Raw genomic sequence first — 24,499 nt, forward strand, 5'->3', positions numbered from 1 at the left:
TAATCGAATGATTAATTTTATTTTTTGCTCCACTTTCAAGTTCATAGTTCAAATTTTAATTTGAGGTAAGAAAAAACTTCTTTATTACAATTGTACTTTTATTTAAAAATAGAATATTTGAAAGGGTAAAAATGTGTTTGTAGACTAAAAAAATTAATAAATAATATGTAAATAAAATAAAAGAAAAAATATATATTTTGGGTTTCATGGGAGTAAATTCAGTAAATCCCATTTTTATCAAATTTAATTATGAGGTAAATTTAGATAAATCCTGAATTTACTAAATTTGATTATTCGATTCAATTAATAATCAAATTTATCAAATTTGATCTAGTAAATTAATCTGATCATTTGATAAAATAAATGTGTAAATACCAGATTTCTTCCCTTTTTTTAAATAGATTTCTTCTATTTACTAACTATAAAAAAAAAAGATCTTTCATTTATTTATTTCCTGCGAAAACAAGGAAAAAAAAAGTTATTTACCCCTTTCTCATTTTTTGATCGATATAGCTGGTTTGGAGAAAAATAATTTGAAAATAGTCTGACTTTTAAAGCTTATAAAATGGTCGTTTTGATGTTAAAAAAAAAAAAGTAGTTTTAACTGTTGCAAGATTAGTGTACTAATGGTGGAGGTATACCTAGAAATTATCGATTCTGATTCCCACAAAAGTCAAATAATCATTAACTTTGCATTTGTTACTTAATGAGAAAGCAAACACATAAAAAAAATATATGAAAAAGATGGGTCAACTAATCAGAAATATTGAGAAAATGTCAACTATTTTTATTATGATCCTAGAAATACAGTTCCAAGAAGAAACTAGAAATATGTATGTCACAAATGAAAAAAAAAAAACACTAGAAATATGCCATTTTCCTCCCGGATTTGAATTTTAGGATACCAAGAATAATATAATATATGTATCAAATTTAATTATTGAAAGAGTTAAATTTGATACATATATTGTATATATTATGCATAAGGGGCAAGGTAGCATTTTTTTTTTTTTTTGGGTAAATAGCGAGTGAAAAAAAAAAGGGTGGGAACATGGGGTTCAGCTTCAAAGAGGAATATTAGCACTCTTGAAAATATATTAACAAAATAAGGTCCTGTTTATTTCGCTGATTCGAATTTAGAATTTGAGTTTTTCTACGGTAAAAAGCTTTCACAAACAATCACATCTAACTTTTTTGCTACAATAAAAAGCTCTCACATAAAGTCACATCTAAACTCGAATTCTAAACTCGAATCAGCGAAGTGAACGGGTTTTTAAATGTGATTGTTTGATAAGGTTGAGTAGACACTTGCAAAAATAAAAGGACCTAAAAATAAATATGAATAAGAGTGTGAAGTAAAGTGTGTTTAGCTCTCTTCACGATTTTTTTTTTTTAAAGGAACTCTCTTCACGATTATCATATACAATCAATCACGAATCAAGGGCACCAGGTGGGCCGTAGCTTTTTATTTTTTTTATTTTTTAATACAGTGGTTTTAATTTTATTATAGTAGATAGGTGTATAAATTAGATTTGGTCCTCTTTTGGTCTCTCTCCTCAAATTAATAGTTTTTTTTTTATTTTATTTTATTGGGCTTACCATTTAGATTTTAAAAAGTTAATTTAAATGTCTGAATTTTTCTCGTTAATTTCTTGAATCTACAAAAATACGTGTGTGGACACACCTAATCTAATCTTATCCGTTAAATTCCTTGATGTGCGCCAATGCATGATGTGGGTCCTACGCGATCTAATCTAATCCGTTTAAATTTCAGTTAGAGGTCCCTTATACCGCAGTTGTCATCATCTCACTCTCTCACCGTATAAGTTTCGTTGTATTCTCATTCCAAGTTTCATGTCTCAAGTCTCCCCCATTACAAATTGGAAAAAAGAAAAAAATCCCTGTTTTTTTTAATTTATAACTTTTCGTTAAATTATTATCTTGACATATAAATATAAAATTCAAAAGTAAGGAAAGTAGAGTAGATTAATCGCCTCTCTCTCTCTCTCTCTCTCTCGCTCTCGTTTGGTGTGCTTCTCATTCTTAGCTTTTTGTCACCCCTTCAAGTAAGTATCTCTTCGTTATCTGTCATTCTTAGCTTTCTGTCACCCCTTCAGGTAAGTATCTCTTCCTGATCTGACTTTCAATGGTATTCTTGATTTTTACAATTCTTTGGAATCGCCAATTTGGGTTGGATTTTTTTTTTTTTTTTTTTGGAAGTTTATTTGGGGGAAAATATTTTACGTGTTGTTTGGTCGCCGAGAAAAAGAAAAAAAAAAGCAAGTGAGCATGGATAAGATGGCTTTTGGATTCTCTGCGTGAAAGTTTTTTTTTTGTCTGATTGATGATCGGTAATTAATGAGAAGGATGATCAATTGAGGATATTGATGATCAAGCTTGAGTTTTGGATTATAAGTGATGACTATTTTTATGCTTATGTCAATCCATTGCTTTCTATATTTGCTTCAAGTATTAGGATTGTTCGTTCGATTTCTGTATGAAACCTATAAAGTTGACGACTTTATCCACTCTTTCACTCTGAAATTTCATGAGAAATTTTTTTTTTTTTTTTTGCTGCGAAAATTACATGAAAAGTTGTAAAATACATCGGTCACTTGAGAATAATGAGAAATTTAAGGACGGTGTTATGAGAAATTAGATGAGCATTGACATATAATCTGATTTTTGTGTTTATAGAACTTAGATTTCTTGACAAAAATTATTATAGTTATTAGATGCACTTTTTGTTGATTTTTAATTTTTATAGCAGGGAAGTAATGGAAAGATTTATTAATATATATGGCTGAATTGGAGCAGGTAATCTGATATTTTCAAAATGGGTGGAAATTCAATAGAGGATGATTGGGAACTTACCTCCCCTTCGAATGGGGTTCGGACTGTTGTTTTGGTCGGGCGAACAGGCAATGGTAAAAGTGCAACTGGTAACAGCATTCTTGGAAGAAAGGCCTTCAAGTCGAGGGCGAGTTCTTCCGGTGTTACGAGCACTTGTGAATTGCAGAGGACCGTCCTGAGAGATGACCATATTATTAATGTTATTGACACTCCCGGTATGAAATAAAGAAGTTAATAGATTATCCTTTTTGAGAAGGCACTGTATAGTGTATCATGTGTTTAAAGAACTTATTTGTATATGCTGTGTCTTTTCCATTGCAGGGCTTTTTGATTTTTCTGCTGGATCTGAGTTTGTTGGCAAAGAAATTGTCAAGTGCATTAACTTGGCCAAGGATGGGATCCATGCAGTCCTTGTGGTTTTCTCTGTCAGGACTCGGTTTTCGCAAGAAGAGCAAGCTGCTCTTCACAGCTTGCAAACTTTATTTGGTAGCAAAATTTTTGATTACATGATTGCAGTGTTTACTGGGGGAGACGAACTCGAGGATAATGATGAGTCTTTGGAAGATTACTTGGGCCGCGAATGTCCTGAGCCCTTAAAGGTCACTTACATTACACTTTACCTTAGTTTTTCTGTTTAGTTTAGTTTTTTTTGTTTTTTGTTTTTTGTTTTGTTTTGGAAACTCAGCCTAATCTAGCACCACCATTTTTCAGCCATGTTGACCTCTGGCGGTTGCCAAGCAATTTTCCGTTTTAATGTATATAACTGACTAAGAATATTTCCTCTTTCAGCAAAGTTGTCAGATAAGAAGTCAAACTGACATTATCTTTGGCTAAGAATCGGTTTTGTGTATGCCTTACATGCTAAAAGATTTGGTGAAATCCAGAAATGTCCCACTCTGCACCTTATTTTTTGGCAAAGACTAACCTACCACATTGTCCCTGCTATAACTAGAGAACCGTAAACAGACTTTTTCAAAGCCCATTAAGCTAGTACTTTGGAGTAAAATTCAATTCCGTGAAAATGATCTTGCATAACTATATTTCTCCGATATGTTGATTTACGCTGGAATTATATCTTTTATCTAAACAACTAAACTCTATTGGTCTTGGTTTTTCAATATGAAGTCTAACTTTTAGTAATCTTTTAAATAATATGATGATACAGGACATTATCACTCTCTGTGAAAATCGCCTTGTGCTTTTTGATAATAAGACTAAGGATGAAAGCAAGAAGTTTTATCAAGTTCAGCAGCTTCTCTCCCTTGTAAACAAGGTCACTGCACAGAATGGTGGACAACCGTACACAGATGAGATATTTGCTGAAGTGAAGGTAAGTACGTTTATTTCTATTTCTAATTTGGGAGCAGAAGGTAAAGGTTACGTGTTATGTCTAGAAGTTTCACTACTGTATTCCTTCTAAAAGCTCTTGATGCCCTTTTTTTCTTCGACAGCAGGGGGCTATGAGACTTCGTGATCAACAAGAAGAGGTTGACTCTTTATCCTTGGAAAAATATACTAAACGAGAAATATCAGAGATGAAGGAGCTGATGCATAAGTCATATGACGAGCAGCTTAAACGAATTACTGAGATGGTATTTCATTTCTCTGCATTTCATCATCAATCTTTTTTCTTTTTTTTTTTTTTTGCCTGCATTTTTCTTTGGAGACCTTAGCAATTGTTTGTTTCATGGGTTTGATTTGAATCACAATTCTCAATTTGAACTGGGAATATAATCTTGATTGGTGTTTGGAAGAGGGAAAAAAAGGAGCGTGGTTTGGATTTTGAAAAAGAAAACCTGGATTACCAAAATGAGTATGGTCATATAAAATTGGACTAACTAGAATTTGTGATTCAATTGTTATCTCTTTCGTGGGAAAAAAATTACTGGTGTTTGTGTAGAGTTCTAGAATGTTATATGGACTTAGATAACGATGATGGATGCTACAATTCATATGCGAGTTATAGTTGTTGGCTATTTAAAAGGTTTCCTACATATTTAAACTGGAGAGACTAAAACCTTGATACTATTAGATAGCATTTGTAACAGCGTTGGTATGACAGGATGAAGTCAAGTATCTAAGACCTCGTTCACTTCGCGGATTCGAGTTTTCAATTCGAGCTGAGATGTGACATTTTCTGATAGCTTTTCACTGTAGCAAAAAAAGTTAGATGTGATATTTTCTAAGAGCCTTTTACTGTAGAAACTTAAAACTGAAAACTCGAATCGGTGAAATGAACGAGGCTTAAGTAAATAGTCTACCAAAAAAAGAAAAAAAAAAAAGAACAAGGAAAGCTTGAAATTTTTGTTCTTAGGGAAATTGTGATGAAAACTAAACTAGATGAGGGTTTCAAACACTATGATTCATTTGGTCATGTTACATATAATGAGTCAATATGCATTTCACTGTCTCCTTGGGTAAAAGGGGAAAACAGGTGGAAGCAGTTGGACTTATTCAATGCTTGCTGATCTGTTAACCTTTTAGATTAACATATGGACTCCATATAGCTAATCTTGTTGCCATGATTCTCTTTTTACGTGCTTTTAGCTGTTCTGGATCTTATTGGCGCCTCGGCTTAGGTGGTTGGGATTGAATAGGTTTTCCGCGTTTAAAATTTTCTTTTGAAGGTAGCATTTTGTTGGATTCTCATTCTAATCTTAATTTTTTGCCTACTCAAATGAAAATATCGCTCAGGTCGAGTCGAAGTTGAGGGAGACAACTAGTAGGCTTGAGCAACAGTTGGCGGAAGAGCAAGCAGCAAGACTGAAGGCAGAAGAGAATGCGCAGAAAGCTCAGTTCAGATCAGATGAGGAAATTCGGAAGCTTAGAGAACATCTGGAGCAAGCACATGAGGAGCTCCGTAAAAGAGGTGAAAATCGGTGTGCCATCCTGTGAATGTAGTTATTGTTAAGATCTAATATGGTATTTCATATTTGGGAACAATATTTACATAAGTTCGTTTCTCTAAAACATATTCTGTACTATGATGTTTTATGGTACGTTATTTTCTCGTAGGCAATATGGGTCTTTATAGGGTGTTTAAATAGCCATATTTTTCTGTTCACGATGAATTTCAGTTAATACTGTTTATATCTATGCTTTATGACTAATGAGGTATGAAGAGCCTTGAATCTCTCTCTCTTTCTTTTATTTTTATTTTTATTTTTATTTTTATTTTTATTTTTTAATTTTTATAGCTGCATTATTTATTTATTTATTTATTTATTTTTCAAAGTTTTTGGTCAGTGACCATTTGACTTTTGGTTGGCATATGGGAAATAAGGGCCGTGTTTGGAATTGATCCTAATTTTATTTTTCATGTTTTTCGAGAAAAAAAAATGAAAACGTTTTCAAAACAACATTGGACGCAATAAAGATAAAAAACGGAAATGAAAATGATTTTTTGGTTTAGTGTAAAATGAGATAAATGAAAAATAATTTTTAGTCGTTTTTTATTTTTTGTTTTCGTTTTTTCCTCTCTTGAGCAGAGAGAGATATATATATATATTAATAGGTTTTTTTACACTGAAAATAATCTCTTGATAAAATTATCAAATGTATTTTTAAAAATAAAATCTATCTGAGATTGAAAATATTTTCATTTTTATTTTTATACAAAAAAATAAAATTATTTTAGAACGAGTTTTAAACACGTAGAAATCCGCCCCAACCATTCATGAAAATCAATCAAAGCTCGCTTGAGTCCCGGTTGATCTCTATCCTCCTGAAATGTTACAGGATTCGTATATTAATTTTCGGTTCAGCTCTCGATTTTATGTGCCCTGGCCGCCAAAACAAGAACAGTTTCGAGCAAAACTCGCCAAACCTGCATTAAAAAAAAAACGAAAAACAACAATCGGATATCTCTTGGGTTGAACATTTTTGTATAATTTCAGATTTTGAGACACGGTGGACATAATATATAATTTGAGAAAAAAAAGAATTAAAAGAAAAGAAATTTCGGGTGAGCCGGCTGCCTATCCTCGGAATGCACCACCTTTACAGAGCAAACCTTTTATTATTAGTTTTTAAATTTTATAAGTTGGCTCAAGTAGGAAATTTTATTAATCTTTGTATGACACGCAGAACTTGATAATATGATAGAATCACGAAGTTTTCAACTAGTAATCAACCTTGTAAAGTGTAACGATATCCTCAATCCCCATGGGTTATATATGTCTCGTACTTTTTTTTTTTTTGATAAATCTATGGCTCGTAAGTTAGAGAAGAAAAATAAGTATATGTTCATTTTATCGATTCGAGTTTAAAATTTAAATTTTGTTATAATAAAAAACTCTTAGAAACAATCACATTTAATTTTTTTGTTACAGTAAAAAGTTCTCACAAAAATCACATATCAACTCAAATTAAAAACTCGAATCAGTAAATTAAACGGGTCCTGACAGATTCCAACAACATCATCATCACTAACTTATCAAATTTCTGATGACAGTTTCCAACAACATCATCATTCGTACCATGACTAATTAACTTATCAACTAATAATAGTCTCAAAATGAGATCTCTTTAGCTAAATACGAAGGTTTTGCTAGAACCATACAACTGATCTTCCGGAGACCCAATTAACATACGTATTTAAATACATAGAAATCCTTATAGCAAGCACATTTCTGCATTCAAAGGGTTTAATTTTCCAACAGCTAGAGTGCTAGTTAAGCACGACCATATAAAAGACAGTTGCATAAACCATTGATGAACTGATTCTGTTACACAAAATACCGATAGAGTAGCTGATAATTATGATATCTTTATTTAAGATAATATGAGGTTGAGATACCATTTCCAGATTTCCTCTCTGAGAGAGCTCTCTCACCTGCATAATCGCAGAACGAATACAAAACGTCAAAAGGGATTATACATATATATATATATGTATTGTGTGTATAGAGAGAGAGAGAGAGAGATGAAATGTATTAGTACCCGAGATGAAGAATCTTTTTGTCTAGATGAGAGAAGGCGGGTCCGGGGCCCTCAATTAGATTAGGGCTGAAGAAATTGCGAGAAGTTAATGCCTGGATTGCTGTGAGCTCTGACCCAGAAACCATGTTTGCTTGTTGAAGCCTCTCAACTTCTGAAATCTGAAGTTTAGAAACAACACCACATAAGATGGAAACTAATTATATATATATATATATATATTGTTATAGCCAAAATAAAAATAAATACTGAAATCAAAGGAAGCAAATGCATAGGATCATCACCTTGTAATATAATGATCTACTATGGATTTTAGGAAAACGTCAGCTCTTTCAGTGAAAACATTAAACATGTATATTTTGCTTAATTCTAACCACTTGTAAATTACCTTGGTGCGTATACAGACATTTTCGTTTTCCAGCTCCATTTCCTATAACAGAGAAATAGTGTACTTTAGTTGAATAAAGAGCTTCAATAACAGTTCAAAAGAGGTATCTATATCTACACATGAAGATATGGAAACAAAAGAATATATTACCCTTTTCTGCAGATACTCAATTTCTGCTAGCAACATTTCATGCTATCGCCGCCATGCACAGGTTAAAAAGGGCAAAAAAAAGAAAAAAGCATTAAAAAGAGAGGAATATCTAAGTATCTAACATACACAGATTATATATATATATATATATATATGCATGTGTGTCATACACATATATACATGAAGATGGAGGAGACTAGTTGTCGCAAGAAGCAAGAACAGTAATTTTTTATTTCTTTTTCTGGGTGGGGGTTGGCTAAATATGCATGTCAAGCGTATGATTAAATTTAATTAACATCTAGCTTGCTTTTTTAGCAGTCTTTATATATATATATATATAATTATATACATATATACACACCTTCTTCGACCTGATTCTGGTAATGCCTCTTTCAAGTCTATTCTCCAGCTGCTTCAGTTCTTTGACGGAAAGCGAACTTAAGGCATCACCCATCAAGTGCCTATAAACAATGTGAGATGCATATGAAAACTACTAATAAACAGAATTTTGGTGATAAATTATTAATTATTTAGTCACGACAAAAATATTTTTACTAAATAACTATTAATTCAGCGAGAACTCACCATCTAACTATAAACTTTTTAATTAATTTCGATAGTTTCTTATTTCTTATTTTGTAACTGTTGCGTTTAACAAAATATCTTATTTTTTATGGCTAAATTTTTTAATTAAAGACTCTGACTTGCAAACGGGTTTAGGTTAGTTAAATATGTTAATATTACTTTTTATTATTCATTATTAATACTGAAAAACAATCATTATTAAAACTTGCTATAAATGTAACATATATGAGAGTAGATCCATTTTTCAGTTATTCAATACTTAATTTCTATTTGATTAATCATCAGTGCGTCATATATATCCATATATGTTGAGAAATGAAAAATATTTTAATTTATTTCACTACAGCTAAATTTGTTAATCATTAATAAGGATGCTCAATATATATATATCTACACATGCACAAAAAATATAAACATAGAATAACGGGACTCACCTATTAGAATTCTGCAGCATTTGAATTTGCTGTCTCAGCTTTGCTGATTCTTGTTGGTAATACTGCGCAAATATACATCAGTTTTATATATAAGAAGCGAAAAATTAAAAAGATCGAGATAAAAAAGGAGAGATTTTATATACATTAATTTTCAAGTGAACCTAAAGTACATGTATATCGCGTGATAGAGTAAAAATATATATACACGAATTGTTTTTTTTTTTTTTAAAAAGATACGAATCATCTATATATAGCTAACTACTTAATTAAATATTACCTGGGCATTTATTTCTATAATGGAGCTTGCACTTGAGCTATCTGAATTTGCCTTCTTGTACCTGTCTATTGTTGATCTTATGCTGCACGCCAGTTATAAACAACAAACATTAACAAACAAATTTGCTTGGTTTAAGTTTATTACTTTGTGCAGTACTACTCAACTAGAATGTATACTTTTATCGCCTAAAATTAATATTGTTAATTTCTGCTTTGTTCATTTACAGGAGGTGTAGATTAAACATCTGAAGAGAAAGTATGATCACAATGATTTAACCAATCGACAAAATTTTTCATGACTTCCTACAATTTCCCAACATCTTAAGAATACAACCCAGGAACAAAAACAAGAAAAGACAACTCAACAGACTCAAGTTCTATATATGGATTGTTTTGATCACTAGATCAGAAAACACTAGCTAGGTGAACTTCATTATAAAATTAAAGCGCATTATCCTCTCTCTCTCTCTCTCTCTCTCTCTCTCTCTCTAGTCTCTCTCTCTCTCTCTCTCTCTCTTCTTGTAGGTCAGCTTTGAAACTATATGATCTCAATATTAACTTTGTTAGGCGGAGGAGTGACTAGTAACGCCTAAGATTTTCCAACCAAAAAGAAAAAAAAAAAAACGCCTATGATATAAGAACACATACTTTGTGTTTGTTATTATGAACTTATTAATTACTTTGGCCTTGTTTGTTCAGGTATAATTATAGCGTGACAAAGTAGCAAACCTATTAGGCTTGTAAAAGAGTCAAAATTTTCACAATTACCAAATGGAAGCCATAATAAATGATCATCTATTAAAAACTTGATGATTTGATGGCCAAAAGATGGACATGCAAACACCGTACTGCTGATCCATATTCTGGAAGAAACGTACAAATTTTATAAATTATCACTAAAACGTGATTTTGCTTTCCCTTCAAAAAAAAAAAAAAAAAAAACAATAAAAAGGGATTTCACTGATCTTTTGGTTGAACAAGAAAGAGGAAAGGACTGGCCAAGAATATCCAAATCGCAGATTGTTTATCTTAGAAAGTAATTAAAGAAAACCAAACAAAGATATATGAAATAGTTTACTGTCAAGATCTCTTACTTCAAAGCTAAAATTGGAAAAAGGAAGACCATAGTGAACACTAGGATATATATCCCAGTATCTCACAAACATTAATGGAAGAGGAAAGGATCAGAAACACAACTAGTAGAAGCAATTAAATTCTTTGGTTACAGGAAACTGCAGAAATGATAAAACAAGAAAAAAGATACCTTGCTACTGCTAGCTAGCAAGGACTGATTTTTTTGCAGATAAAGTAAACCAAAATTTGTGCAACACTAGTACTGCATATTTCAGAAGAACTCAGATCTCTTCGGTTTCATTTTCGTTTATAGTCTCAACAAGTCCTTGTTAAGATATATAATTACATGCAAAACATGATATGATGCCATACATATATAATATATGTATATATACATATATTTCGGTGGGAATAAGTTTCAAAAACCCTTTTGATCACAGAGAAGAAAACAAACAAAAAGGATAAAAATGATTACTTGCTACGACTATAGGAGGGGCAAACAGAAGGTAAGAGTTACTCTTCAGCTAAATTTGGAAAGAGGAGAAAATGGGCTCAGAGTTGTGGAGCAAACATCGGAAAAGGAAAGAACGGAACTACAATTACTAGAGAGAAATCGCTTTTTATTTATGCCGAGCCATGCATCACGGATTCTCATGTATTAACAATACAAAACACTGAAAATGATGATGTATATGTATTAATTAAAATGAAGATATTGAAAAGATACCCAGCAGATCGAGACGATTCTTTTAAGATAAAGTAGGCCAAATTGGTGTAAAAGTTTTCTCTTTGAGCTGACCCTAGAGAGACCTAGCTAGTAGTAGTAAATGTAGCTCATCGATTGCAAGTTGTTGTTGTCGTTGTTTTTTTTTTTTTTTTTTTTTTTCGGATTTAGTTTACTAATCTTGGAATCAAAAGCATGTATGTCTATAACTATTATACCATTATTTACACACACTATATTCTAAAACCACACAAGAAATATTAAGGATCGTTAAATAATGCTTATATAATTTCGTGCAATTAATAAGCAAGCAACAAAGGTCAAATCAAGAACACTATTAAATAAATAATCTCAAACCTAAATAAGGAAAATAGTCTGACTTTCCCCAATAAAAAGGAAACCAAAACATTGATCTGGTTTAGTGCAAGCACGATATAATGATCTCCTAGTTATATGACAAAAACGAACTTTAATTAATGGATTCCAAATAACTTAACGCGAAAAGAGAAAAAAGTGATCATGATTAAGAAACAGAAAAGAGGTGGTATGAATAATAATAATAACAATAATTAAAAAAAAAATTAGTTACTTGTTGTTAGAGTACTCATAGAGACGGCCACGACTGGAGAAGACAATGAGAGCAACTTCAGCGTCACAGAGGACAGAGAGTTCATAAGCTTTCTTCAAAAGTCCATTTCTTCGCTTACAGAATGTCACTTGACGATTCGTCGTGTTCTCAATCCTCTTTATCTCTATCTTTCCTCTTCCCATTTTGATGGCTGAAATAATACTGTGCTTCTTATAATTATAACCTGCAATATACACATTTTTAGTGCGTCGATAGAAAAATATAAGTAATCCACGCGTAATAAACACACACACAAACATACATAACGTATATAGAAACAATTTGATTTGGTGTTTGTACGTAAAAGTACTACCCAAACATCTGATCACTTTTTTTTTCGTATATTTATGCGGTGCAAGAATTAAAATTATTGAAGGAAAAAAAGTATAAAACCGTCAGAAGAATATTCAGATAGAGAACGAGAAAACCATATTGTATTTAAACGCACAAAGGTCTGAATTGGAAGATTTTATGTTTAAATATATATGTTTAGATATGAATATGCGAGGAAAAAAACATTCTCGGGACAAAAATGGAGTATATGGGAGATCTAACAGAAGAGAGGAAGAACTCAATGACTTCAACTCGTGAACATGTATGCATATTTACGTTCATAGAGCTGTATATATATATATATAACCTATTTATATATCATGGAGAAGAGGATATATATCGTAGCAAATTACAGGAAAATATATATATTTTTGAATATATGCTGGTGTGAAAAAAAAATGATAGAAAAATGAAAAGGAAAATCAGAGCTAGAGCTAGAACGGAAAGTAGCAAGAGATCCATATATATGAAAAATACTAGGTAGATCGCTAGGTGAAGAATTTCTATATATCAGGCTAATGAGAAAGAGAGGTCATCTATATTTTAAGCAATATGTAAGAAGGTCAGGCAAGATCTAAGCCCTGTGATTAAATGATTGATCATATTGAGTTAAATGAAAACAGTATTAATTACTTAAACAACAAAAAAATAAGAAAGATTTTGGTGAATAGTACTAGTCAATAAGTAAGCATGACACGATCTGGTAGTCATCAACACTGTGTATGGACGTGATGCATAGATATGGTCTTTGTGACCAAAAATAAAAAATCCCAAGATCATGGACAAAAATTTTATGACAGGAAATATAGAGGATGTATTCTCTTCAACTTATTTATGAAATAGGAAAAAAAAAATAGACGATCACGCAGATCCGCGAAAGATAAAGCTACTATTGTCATTATATATGTAAAACAATTGTAATTAAGAGAAGAAGAAGAAGAAGCACGAGGAAATAATCTAAAGTGGATATTCATAAACTCAAAACAGACCATGAAATAATTAGGGCGAAAGAAATTTAAAGAAGAATGTTTACGTTTAATTAATTAAAAAAAATATATTATGGCTATTCTAAGAAACTGTTAGAAAGCACACACGATTTATTTGTTCATTCACCCTTTTGCGTACATTAGACTCAGATCAGTTCAAAGAAACAAAACAATGGTTTTATGTCGAACAAAGAAGTACTTCATTGATTAAAAGGCCAGGGCGAAACTGGAAAAGAAAAAAAAAACGGTAAAAGAGCTAGTGAACTACAAGAATAGATCTAGGATGAAGAAAATTTCGAAATATTTGAAGCAACTTCATGATGAGAAATTTTACCATATATATATATATATATGTGTGTGTGTGTATGTATATATAAAGAGAACAGTTCATGAGTAGCTATTGCATGAAAAATCTAAAGATGGGTAACTGAAAAAAGAAAGAAAAAAAAAAAAGAAGGGGAAAACTAGATCTCCATGCAAGGGAAAGAAGATTCTTTTTTTTTCTGGCAACAGATCTAATAAGATGTAATCATGTTTATGCATTATCCTATAATGAAAAGGCATGAATGAAGCCGATTCAAGCTATATTTTGCTATCAGATCGATCTGTGACCAAACGTTTTCTTTAAAAAGATCAACCACAGACCTCGCTTTGGCTTCCACTCCGGGCACCTCAGCTTTCGGAAAACTTCCACTTCCTAAAGAAGCCAAAGTTTATATACTATACTTCCCACTTCTTTCCCACATTTATAACTCTTTCTTTCTTTGTCTATACTTGGAGAGAGAGAGAGAGAGAGAGAGAGAGAGAGAGAGAGAGAGAGAGAGAGAGAGAGGGTCTGAAAGAAAGAAAAAGACCCTAAGGTGGTTTTTGCCAAAAATCCCAAAAATACGTAGTGGTTTTAGCTAGAGGAAACGACTTTTGCAGGTGCAAATTCGCACCATATACTGCAATATATTCGCGTTTGAGGGACTTGATAATATTAATAATTTGGTGTAACAAATTAATCTACCGACTAATATGCCCTTCTAAATTATATCATCATTATATGTACGCCATGCATATGTCTAAATCTAATGGCGTGTAGTACTGAAAGTTGATCTGACAATTGAGGGGATTAGCTAACAAATTATGGCCTCGGAAATTACAGACCTTTCCCAAACTAGGGTTCGGTGCTTTCCACGTATTTGTGCACTACAGGGGGCGTTCAGTGAAGAGAAAAACAAAAGCAAAGAAACAGCAAAAAATAAAAAAAATAAATAAATAATAAGAAGTCATTTTCATAAGTTCTGCCTCTGCATGGTCCTGTAAATGGTGGGCATATTGTATCAGTTACATAGTTTATGTTCCTAAACTAAGGACATGTGTATATATCACAGAATGTGTAGTATTTTCAGATCCTTATTTTTTAATTAAGAGTGTCTTTTTTTATATAATAAAAATAACCTAGGGAACAACAAAAATCTAATAAGCCCATATTGCATGTTGGAAAGAAAAATCCAACGCATTATTTATGTAAGACTAGTTACTAGGATGTTGACTTTTGCAACGAAAAATTAAGTCCCTCGACCTTTCTCCATACCCTTATGCTGCCTAGCTAAGCGTAAATTATATATGACAAATATAGGCGTCACCATAATTGGCTGATCATCAACTCAAAACTCATCATCACATCAGAACTATTTAAGGAATATTTTATATGTCGACTGAGGCGTATGCCCAATTTCTTAGACTTACGTTGATTTACGGTTATAGTAGATTATCTTCAATTACACATTTAAGATTTTGACGTAGAACCGAAATGCAAAAGAAGTAATATTGTATAGGAATCATATGGAGGATCCTCTTAGCAAGTTGACACAATAGATTTTTCAGACACGAAAAAGAGGGTTGACACAATAGATTCTGTTAACTGGTTTAGTTAGTGATCAGTCATTGGTAAGGATGGTATATATTAAAATGCATATATAAAGTGCAAGTACTAATGATCATGAATAAGAATTCGTCTTAAGAAACTCTGAATCTTTCTGCAAATACCAAACGGAACACCTCATTGCTAGAGCCTAGATTATCGTGCATGCTTATGCATGAACAAATATTGTGTTAGAGCCTAGAAGGCCATAAAAAAGATTCCTTTCAATATTGGAACTATTATATATGGTACTGCTTGTCCAAAATATATATATATATATGTGGCACTGAAATTCTTTCGGTTAAGTGGTTGCAGTCTTCGATCTAACAATAATTTCACACCTAATTCCACCGTAATTAAGGTGTTGAATTTAAATCCGATATCACTTCAAATTAAAAAAAAATCTTTTGTTACTCCATCTCATCAATTAATTATATGTTGTATGGTGGAAATTAGGCTACAATGAGAACATTGTGTGTGTATGTGTATTTATATCTCCAGATTGGTTTCGGGCTTGCTTTTCCCTTGAGCTAGTACGCAACATGTGTTTAAAATTACCACGTTGACGTTTATGTATTAATTTCAATTAAAACGTTAAACTAAAAAGTTTAAACTGATCAGAAGCTCTCCTAATTTGCACCTTGGAGACGCTCCTATATACTTATAGCAATATTTCTTTTTAGCTTACAACACATCACAATGTGTATTTATATCAACTTTGTTAGATTTTGTTCACTTATATACGCAATGTTCATTAAGTTGCAACTTGACAGCAGCGAACCATGTGAATATCTTATTTCAACTACAGCTCAACTACACGTTTTGGGCAATCCTTTAGCTGCTTCACGCACGTAGCTTTCTTTAGGGTTTCGTATTCTTTGCCTCCACCTCTCTCTCTCTCTCTCTCTCATTCACACACACACACTCTCTCTCTCTCTCTCTCTCACACACACACACACTCTCTCTCTCTGTCTCTCTCTCTCTCTCTCTCTCTCTCTCTCTCTCACACACACACACACACTCTCTCACACACACACTCTCTCTCTCTCTCTCACACACACACATACTCTCTCTCTCTCTCTCACACACACACACATGCATTTTAATAAAACTAAGAGAACGCGTTACCATCTATAATTGACATGATCAACTTCGTCTTAAATCAAAAGGTTAAGAGTATTCTCTAGCTTAATGATCCCCATATATTATATATATATATATATATATATGACAAGGACGGATTGGCTAATTCTAGATCCAATATTTGTTTATAATTCCAGATCAAATTAGAGAAGCATTAATAGAAGCATGGATGGAGTCGGGAAAAAAAAGGGACGCAATACATAGTTTCAGATTTTGAAATACATATGGTGAACATATATAGAATTTTATATTTTTAAGGGGGTAAAACAAAAATTTTAGCAAAATTATATGCATAAAAAAATTGAATGGGACGGCTGTCTATCCTTACGTCTCTAGATAGAAGAGTCCATAAGTACTAGTGTGTTCTTTTTTTATTTTATTTTATTATTTTATTTTTATTTTTATTTTTGCTGCTGCTACCATAAGTACTAGTAAAACAAAAATGGTTGGAGTATAGCTGTTGAAGTACTTCTGATGAACAGCTAGCGCACTGATCTCCTCTACATCAACAATTAATGCTGTTTACTTCTTTGGTATTTTGTATTATATATTAGTAGAAGAGGAATCTTTGGAAACTATATATATAGCAGTATTCACATATATATATATATATATATGATTTCACGCGGTGGTATGTATATGTGTAGAATATAGTTAAGATTGAAAATATAGATGCACAATAATTGTGTGCAAAGTGTCATGTCCTTCGCTCGGCAACCTTATAACTGAAAATATCCTCAGTACCTGATTGGAAAACGGAGATCCAAGCTATATTGAAGAGCAATCTACTAGATATCTCTCCGTTTCTGACAATATGGGATCTTCTATTATAACCAACGAAAAACCTCATGAGTTCTGCACAAAAAATGATGGACACTTCAGACTTCAAATACATATTATAAGGGCAAGAAGATCAGCAGCTATCGCCGTTAGTACATGGGTGGGCATTGGATATTATTAAAAGATAAACCTATCGGTAAAACAAAAATAAATTTTAACCGTTAGATTTTTATTAAAAATATTAATTTATTTTTTTAATTCTGAAATGATTTTAATATAGTTATTTGACAGTTAATTCACTGTATTTTATGAATAAGGTATTTTTCAGTAATTAACTCACTGCATAAGTACCGTGTTATGTGTATACTTGAATTACTTGCCCTTAATAAGCGTAATTAAATTTATTACTGTGTCTGTCCTTACATGAATGATATGCAATAAAAGAAAATAGGGAGAAAGAGGGAAATAGGTCAAGACTTGAGATGAATTAAAATTAATAGGTCAATAGTTTACATAAATTAATAAATATGCCAAATTATTATTTTTGTCCATAACTTGTCTGGTTATGAACCATAACTTGACAAGTTATTGTCCATAATTCACGATTTTTGTCCATAACTTTTCTGACTATGAACCATAACTTGACAAGTTTATCCATAACTTATCTCGTTATGAACCATAACTTGACAAGTTATGACCTATTAATTTCTATAACTAAAAATTGACCTATATACTTTATTAAGCTTTTCATATTTTTCTACCATTTCCCAAGAAAATAAGACCCTATACATACATATATATATATATATGTATATGTAAATTAAATTCACCGCTTGCTGGCTGCTACATCATATACCGACAATTATTTTCCATAGGCCAACAACATTTCTTTCACCATTCAACGAAAAATCTCTTCTATATATTTCTCAATTATTCTATATGTTGCCATTATTGCATTCGCTCTGTAAATATTCCACCCTCTCGTTGCAGCACTATCAATGTAATTGTTAAAATGCCTCTTTATATAAGAGAAAAGTACATATTAAGCACTGTTTTTCAACATCCTATTATTTATGCTATTAAAATTTTTTTGATACCACATATTATTTTTTTTCCATTAATTCAATCTCTCTCAGTTCCTCTTCCTCTCCCTCGAGCTCTCTCTCTCTCAGTCGCCGCTGAGTTTCCTCACTATCGTCGAGGGTAGATCTTGATGATTTGTGGTTATCAGATTCCTGATTCTTTATGAGATATTGGCCTTATTCATTTCACAATTCAAGTTTAGAATTTGAGTTGTATATATGAGAGAAAAATATAATAGTAAAAAATTGAATTTGAATTTTTGTGAGAGAAAATACTATAACAATTAAAAAGGCCATCATTGATCCAAGTGAGCTATTGATAATCTTCTATATACTATTTACATGCTTTGATTGATCTGAGTTACCAAATAGACATAGGGTTTGTTTGTTTCACATGTTCAAGTAAGTGATTATGATTAATTTACAAGAACTTTGTGAGAGGAAATTCTAGTATTCAAATGCTTTGTGAGATGAAAAATACTATAACAGACTAGGAAACATGAATTCAAGTATAGAAACTAAACAGGTCCATAATGATTTTGGTTTAGAAGCTTGCAGATATAGCGTAAAGAGATTCTAGTTAGTTTCTCTGTTTCCGTCGAAATTGAGCGAGTGCAAGAGAGAGAAAGTAGGAGAGAGAGAATTTGAAAAAAAAATTATTGAAGATTTTTGTTGAGGAAAAAAAATTCTGAGGGATATAAAAATAACCTACATGATATAAAGGTAACCTGGAAGATATGAAAAAATAAGATAACTTACAAGATATGAAAAATAACTTGCAAAATATTTTTGAGTGGCATAAAATAAATTTAACAACAATGATAAAAATAAAACAGTGCTACCTTTTTATTTTTATTTTTTGAAAATTCCCCTTTATATAATTAAAATAAGAGAAAATTATGAGAATTAACCATTGTTTTTCATCGTCATATTATTTATGACATTAAAAAATATTCTAGTAGAATATAAAACATATTCTCATAGAATACGAATATATCTTGTCAAAAAAAACAAATTCTGGTAGAATATTAAAAATGTCATACTAATGACATAAATGATAAGTTTAAAATTAATGACAGAATTAAAATAGTGTTATCTTTTTAATGGTATTCTTAATTATTTCTCATTAAATAACTATTGACTTATAACATTATTAAGCGTTTATAGTAAATTTTTATTTTTTGATAAGTTTATTAGTAAATTTGACATTCATTTTCTTAACCGTTGATCAATATGAAAACGTGCAAAAGTTGACCTTTTTTTCCTGAAAATCACTGACCTTAAATTTCATCCAAAAAGAATTTGTTTCACTACATACTGCACGTTATGGTGTAGCCTTTGACTGTAAAAAGAATTAAAGTAACTTGACGTGTCTTTTTTTTTCTTTTCTAGGAAACATATCCTCATTTTATCACTTTAAAACTTAAGAAAAACTAAAAATACCATTTAATACGGTAAAAAATATTATTTACGCCACACTATTCAAAAATAAACAAATACTATTTAATTAATAAGAAAAAATGAAAAGTTATAATGACATTTAATTATTTAGAATGACATAAATAATGTCTTTTACAAAATCATGTTAAACCATGTACTTTTTTCTTAAAAACTTAATATAGTTTTATTAGATTCTCAATTTTTTTCTTAAAAAAAAAAACATTCTTGCTGAAATATTAACATCAATAGATAAACACTAGTATTTTAATATATTATGTAAAATGCTATTACATGTTTTTAAAAATGTAAAACTAAACGGAGTTTCAGTTTTTTCTTATACTGAAAACAATTTCTAAATAAAATTACCAAACACATATTTAGAAATGATTCATACTTAAAATTAAAAACGTTTTTATTTTTATTTTTATACATAAAATAAAATCATTTTAAAATAAATTCTAAACGCACCTAGGCTTTTGCTTATTCTTCTTCTATTCTTTTGTACGAGCACGTTTGAGTGAGCTAGAGAGGGAGGGTATTTATGAAAAGAAAAAGTGTTTAAAACCCGCCATGTCAGCAGATTGAAAAGAAGCAAATGGCTGAGTGAGAGCCTCTAGTGGGGACCATCTTTCCCCTCTCTCCTACGTGGACATACTTTTTTATTCTGATGTTTGTTCACAGGTTACCTGATATGTACATGTGTACACTTCAGCATTCTTTGGTGGCCTTCTGGAAGGCATGATAAGCTGATTAGCATTGACGAGGAAAATCTTTTCTTGTGAAGCTTAGATATGCCCCCCCCAAAAAAAAAAAGAGACACTATTCAGGTACATAAACTCCCCTGCTGTTTCAAAACTTGTTAGAAAGTCATTTCACTGTTCTTAGAGGACTTACTGTGGGTCTTTCTTTTCTTTCTTTTTTTTTTTTTTTTCCGTTAAGGCTTAAGAGCTTAAATTCTACTTTGACATATGAAAATAGGTGGCCTGAGTTAATACCTACAACTTAAATTTATTTTGAGCAGTTAGTTGCTACAGTTACACTTTCATGTTTCCATGATTTTGTGTGTTTTAGTAGATATAATCACAAGAATCAGCTGGTCTACACAACATATCTGGAGATGCCTGGGGATCAGCATGATGCGAATGCACTTGCAGCCAGTGAATCTTCCATCCAGTCTCGGGACTTGCGGACCATGAAGTATGTTACAACTAGGGGTGTAAGAATTCAAGCCGAACCCGATGAACCCGCCCGAGCCGACTCTACCTACCCAAAAATAGTGGGATTTTTTTTTTTTTTTTTTTTTTTTTGCGGTAGCAATAATGGGATTCAAGGAACCCGATATTGCCCCTACCCGGCCGAATTTATCAGCACAGGAAAAGAAATCAGCCCTAAATCTAATGTTTTCTTTGGCCCAATTCTAACATTTTCTTTGACCACGGCTATTTTCGAACACACACAATACAACACAGCTATTTTCAGACACACGCAAAACAGGCCCAATCTCAACGTTTTCTCTAGCCCATGATAATGGGCTTAATTACAAGAACCCCAACGTCAAGGCCCAATCCGACCAACCCGGTCACCCCGAGCCTACCCGAGATAATCTGAAAGGTTACGGTTTTATTGGCTTAAAGAAGTGTTGCGGTCTAAATCTTTCTTAGCCCGCACATTATGGCTCGGCCTAATTTCAGGCCCAAGCCGATCCTACCCGGACGACTTACAGGCCTAGTTACAACTTATATAATATGTGTATTTCTTTAACTTTATGAGTAGTTTGCTTTGGTATTCCTTTCCCAACCTTTGATGACACTCCTACTACATTTGTTTGAGATGTTGGTGCATTTCAAGTGGATAACGCACACATTAGAGATCTTTTTTAATTCTGTCGGGCATTTTCTTATCAACAAAATATGGATGAAAACAGTTTGGAACCATTACCAGCGTGGGATTTCACCCTTTTTACAAGACATAAATTCAAAAAAAAGCAGGAAAACAAATTCGATAATGTTGATTACAACCCCAAGAAGCCTCATATACTTGGTAACACTGCATTTTATGGTTCCTCTAACGATACAAGTCAAAACTGGTGTGAAATTTCTGATTTACTTTTGTGCATGGATTTACTCAGTTTTTGCCTGTTGGTCTTCATGATTAAAGCACAAAATTATTGTTTACTAGAAATCACAGCACTCCTGAAATCTAGCTAGCATCATTTTTTGGTATTGAAAGGCATGCGTACTTATGAATTCATATAGGATTAGTGTGAAGGACACCACCAATATATTCGTTGAGTAATCAATCTTTCTTTTGTCCCTTTTTGAGTTAGGTGACTTGAGTGTAAATTTTGAATTGAGTTTGAATTATAATTTAAGTTGAAGTTGTAACTTGAGTTTGTGTTTAGTTATGTACATTTGAGTTATAGTTTGAGATAATAATTTTTTTGAGTTTATATTTGAGTGAGTCAAAACTTAAATTTATATTTAGATAGTATTTTAATAAAAACTCAATGCTGATGAAAAATTTTAATAGGATATATGGATAGGGTTTTATTCGTCTTTTCGTTGTCAACGCATAGAAAAAAATCATCTCAATCAGAATTAAAACGAAAAAGTTATAACATTTTTAAAAATAGAAAAAATACTGTTCATTAATTTGAGTTCCAGTTTCTGAACTCGAGTTAAAAGAAAAACTGAAACTCGAGTTTTAGTCACAAACTCGAGTTCAAATTTAAAAGAACATGAACTTGAATAAAGTTGTAACTCGAGTTGTTTTTTTTTAAGTTTTTAACTCAAAAAAGGGGCTACTCAGCCCCTTATTCGTCTTTTCATTGTGAACGCATAGAAAAAAAATCATCTCAATCAGAATTAAAATGAAAAAATTATAACATTTTTAATAATAGAAAAAAGACTGTTCATTAATTTGAGTTCGAGTTTATGAACTCGAGTTAAAGGAGAAACTTGAACTCGAGTTTTAGTCCCAAACTCGAGTTCAAAGTCGAGTTCAAAGTCGAGTTCAAACTTAAAAGAACATGAACTTGAATAAAATTGTAACTCGAGTTGCTTTTTTTGAATTTTTAACTCAAAAAAGGGGCTGCCGAACAGCCCCTTAGTTTTTCAAAATTCTTTTACATGTTTAGTTCAACGGATCATATTTGTCTTGTAGCCCGTTCAGTTCGCTAATTTGAGTTAAGATGTGATGTTGTGTGAGAGCTTTTTACTGTAGTAAAAAAGTTAGATGTGACTATTTTTGAGAGCTTTTTGCTATAGCAAAACTCAAATTCTAAACTCGAATCAGCGAAAAGAACGGGGCCTAAACCATGTGCTTCGGGTGCTATAAGCCAAGTAGGTAGAACTTTTCTGAACAGATTTGATATCCAAAAGTGGCATTCGAAACGCCTTCGTCTGTATGAAATGATAATTGATGGTCTTTGAAGAATATTAGGGGAAGAATCCCTATTTCAAATGCTTACGGGATATGTCAACTAATTTATCCAGTTTGGACTTTTAGTTTAAATTAAGAGCTAAAAAAAAAAAAGGATGTTTGAAAATCACAAAATAGCAGACGCATTTAAAACTCGTTCTAAAATGATTTTATTTTTTATATAAAAATAAAAATAAAAACGTTTTCAATTTCAAACAGAAATCATTTTTAAAAATACGTTTGATAGTTTTATCAAGAGATTATTTTCAGTGTAAAAAAACTCATTAATATCTCTCTTTCTCTCTCTCTGTGCTCGAGAGAGGAGAAAACGAAACCAAAAAATGAAAAACAACTAAAAGTCGTTTTTCATTTCTCTCTCATTTTACACTACACCAGAAAATCGTTTTCATTTTCGTTTTTTATCTTTATTCCGCGATTACTCTAGTTTCTCAAACGCGTCTCTCTGCCGACAATATAGAATGTGGAAGAGTCAGGTGTAATCGAAATTTCTTAAACCTTTTGCGACCATGTATATACAATTGACCTCCAAGTCATTTCTGACGGCCTTAGATTAAACTATGAGAAGTTCTTGAGTTCCAATTCTCAGATTGGTACACGATCAGTTGAAGTGAAAACAAGATGCATATTTCCCTGAAAAATAACATAAAATGCATATCTAGCTAGTACTCTAAAAAAAGAAAAAAAAAAGCTCTCCGGCAATGATTAATTTCGTTTCATTAGACCTAATAATATTCACAGTCACCTTCAACTGTCACTTCATTTTGTGACAGATAGAAAGCAGGAGGCTCACAACTAAGACCAACCAATATCCAACTACGCGATACACCCCACAGCTTAACAAACCACAGAATGGCAAAAAGATATGCAATATTCAATACCCTTTCTTATGCAGAGCAGCAGAGGTAAATAGTTACGGTCTACATACACTCAACATATCAAATCTACTTAGCATTTGCTTCTCCAAGTTATAGTCAAGAGATTTAAGGTCTAAACGAACGGGAGGTGAAAGGGAGTCTCATCTTAGAGAAAGGGTCATTCCAATTTCTAGTAACTAATTAACAAAAGGAAAGAAGAAGCAACAGTTGTCTGAAAATAAGGCCAGATTTTAAATCTCCGGTTCAACGTTTTAAGAGATGCACCCCACAGTACAGGATATCATGAAATCAACCAAATCACAACATCGTAAATCAAGCATCTTCCTAAGAACAAAATCCCAAAATAGACAACTTTTAAGATTTTTATATGCATCGTCATTACATTTGAAAGCCCTGATGCACCTATCGTGAACCCACCTCGTTGATTAGAAAGAAAACGAAAACATTAACAATATTCAAA

The 24,499-nt window shown here is 31.9% G+C and overlaps 2 protein-coding genes across 3 annotated transcripts; one reads left to right on the plus strand and one right to left on the minus strand.

Annotated features, from left to right (window-relative positions):
• Positions 1-1,946: 1,946 nt before the first annotated feature.
• Positions 1,947-5,955, plus strand: LOC21394884 (immune-associated nucleotide-binding protein 9). Of its 2 annotated transcripts, none has more exons than XM_010102970.2 (6): positions 1,947-2,066; positions 2,818-3,068; positions 3,175-3,452; positions 4,019-4,183; positions 4,305-4,445; positions 5,548-5,955. In XM_010102970.2, exons 2-6 carry the CDS (start codon positions 2,837-2,839, stop codon positions 5,746-5,748), a joined length of 1,017 nt encoding a protein of 338 aa, XP_010101272.1. In that variant the 5' UTR covers positions 1,947-2,066; positions 2,818-2,836; the 3' UTR covers positions 5,749-5,955. The 2 variants fall into 2 exon arrangements, with proteins under 2 accessions (XP_010101272.1, XP_024024541.1); XM_024168773.1 differs by having other exon boundaries at positions 1,948-2,066; positions 4,308-4,445; positions 5,548-5,953.
• Positions 5,956-7,252: 1,297 nt separating this feature from the next.
• Positions 7,253-14,124, minus strand: LOC21394885 (agamous-like MADS-box protein AGL11). The gene is made up of 9 exons (XM_024168774.1): positions 14,015-14,124; positions 12,012-12,234; positions 9,626-9,707; positions 9,349-9,410; positions 8,691-8,790; positions 8,330-8,371; positions 8,180-8,221; positions 7,795-7,952; positions 7,253-7,687 (listed from the first exon to the last, which is right to left on the minus strand). Exons 2-9 carry the CDS (start codon positions 12,191-12,193, stop codon positions 7,684-7,686), a joined length of 672 nt encoding a protein of 223 aa, XP_024024542.1. The 5' UTR covers positions 12,194-12,234; positions 14,015-14,124; the 3' UTR covers positions 7,253-7,683.
• Between the last annotated feature and the right edge of the window lie 10,375 nt (positions 14,125-24,499).

Source organism: Morus notabilis, unplaced genomic scaffold, assembly GCF_000414095.1.
Source record: "Morus notabilis unplaced genomic scaffold, ASM41409v2 Scaffold453, whole genome shotgun sequence".
NCBI lineage: Eukaryota > Viridiplantae > Streptophyta > Magnoliopsida > Rosales > Moraceae > Morus > Morus notabilis.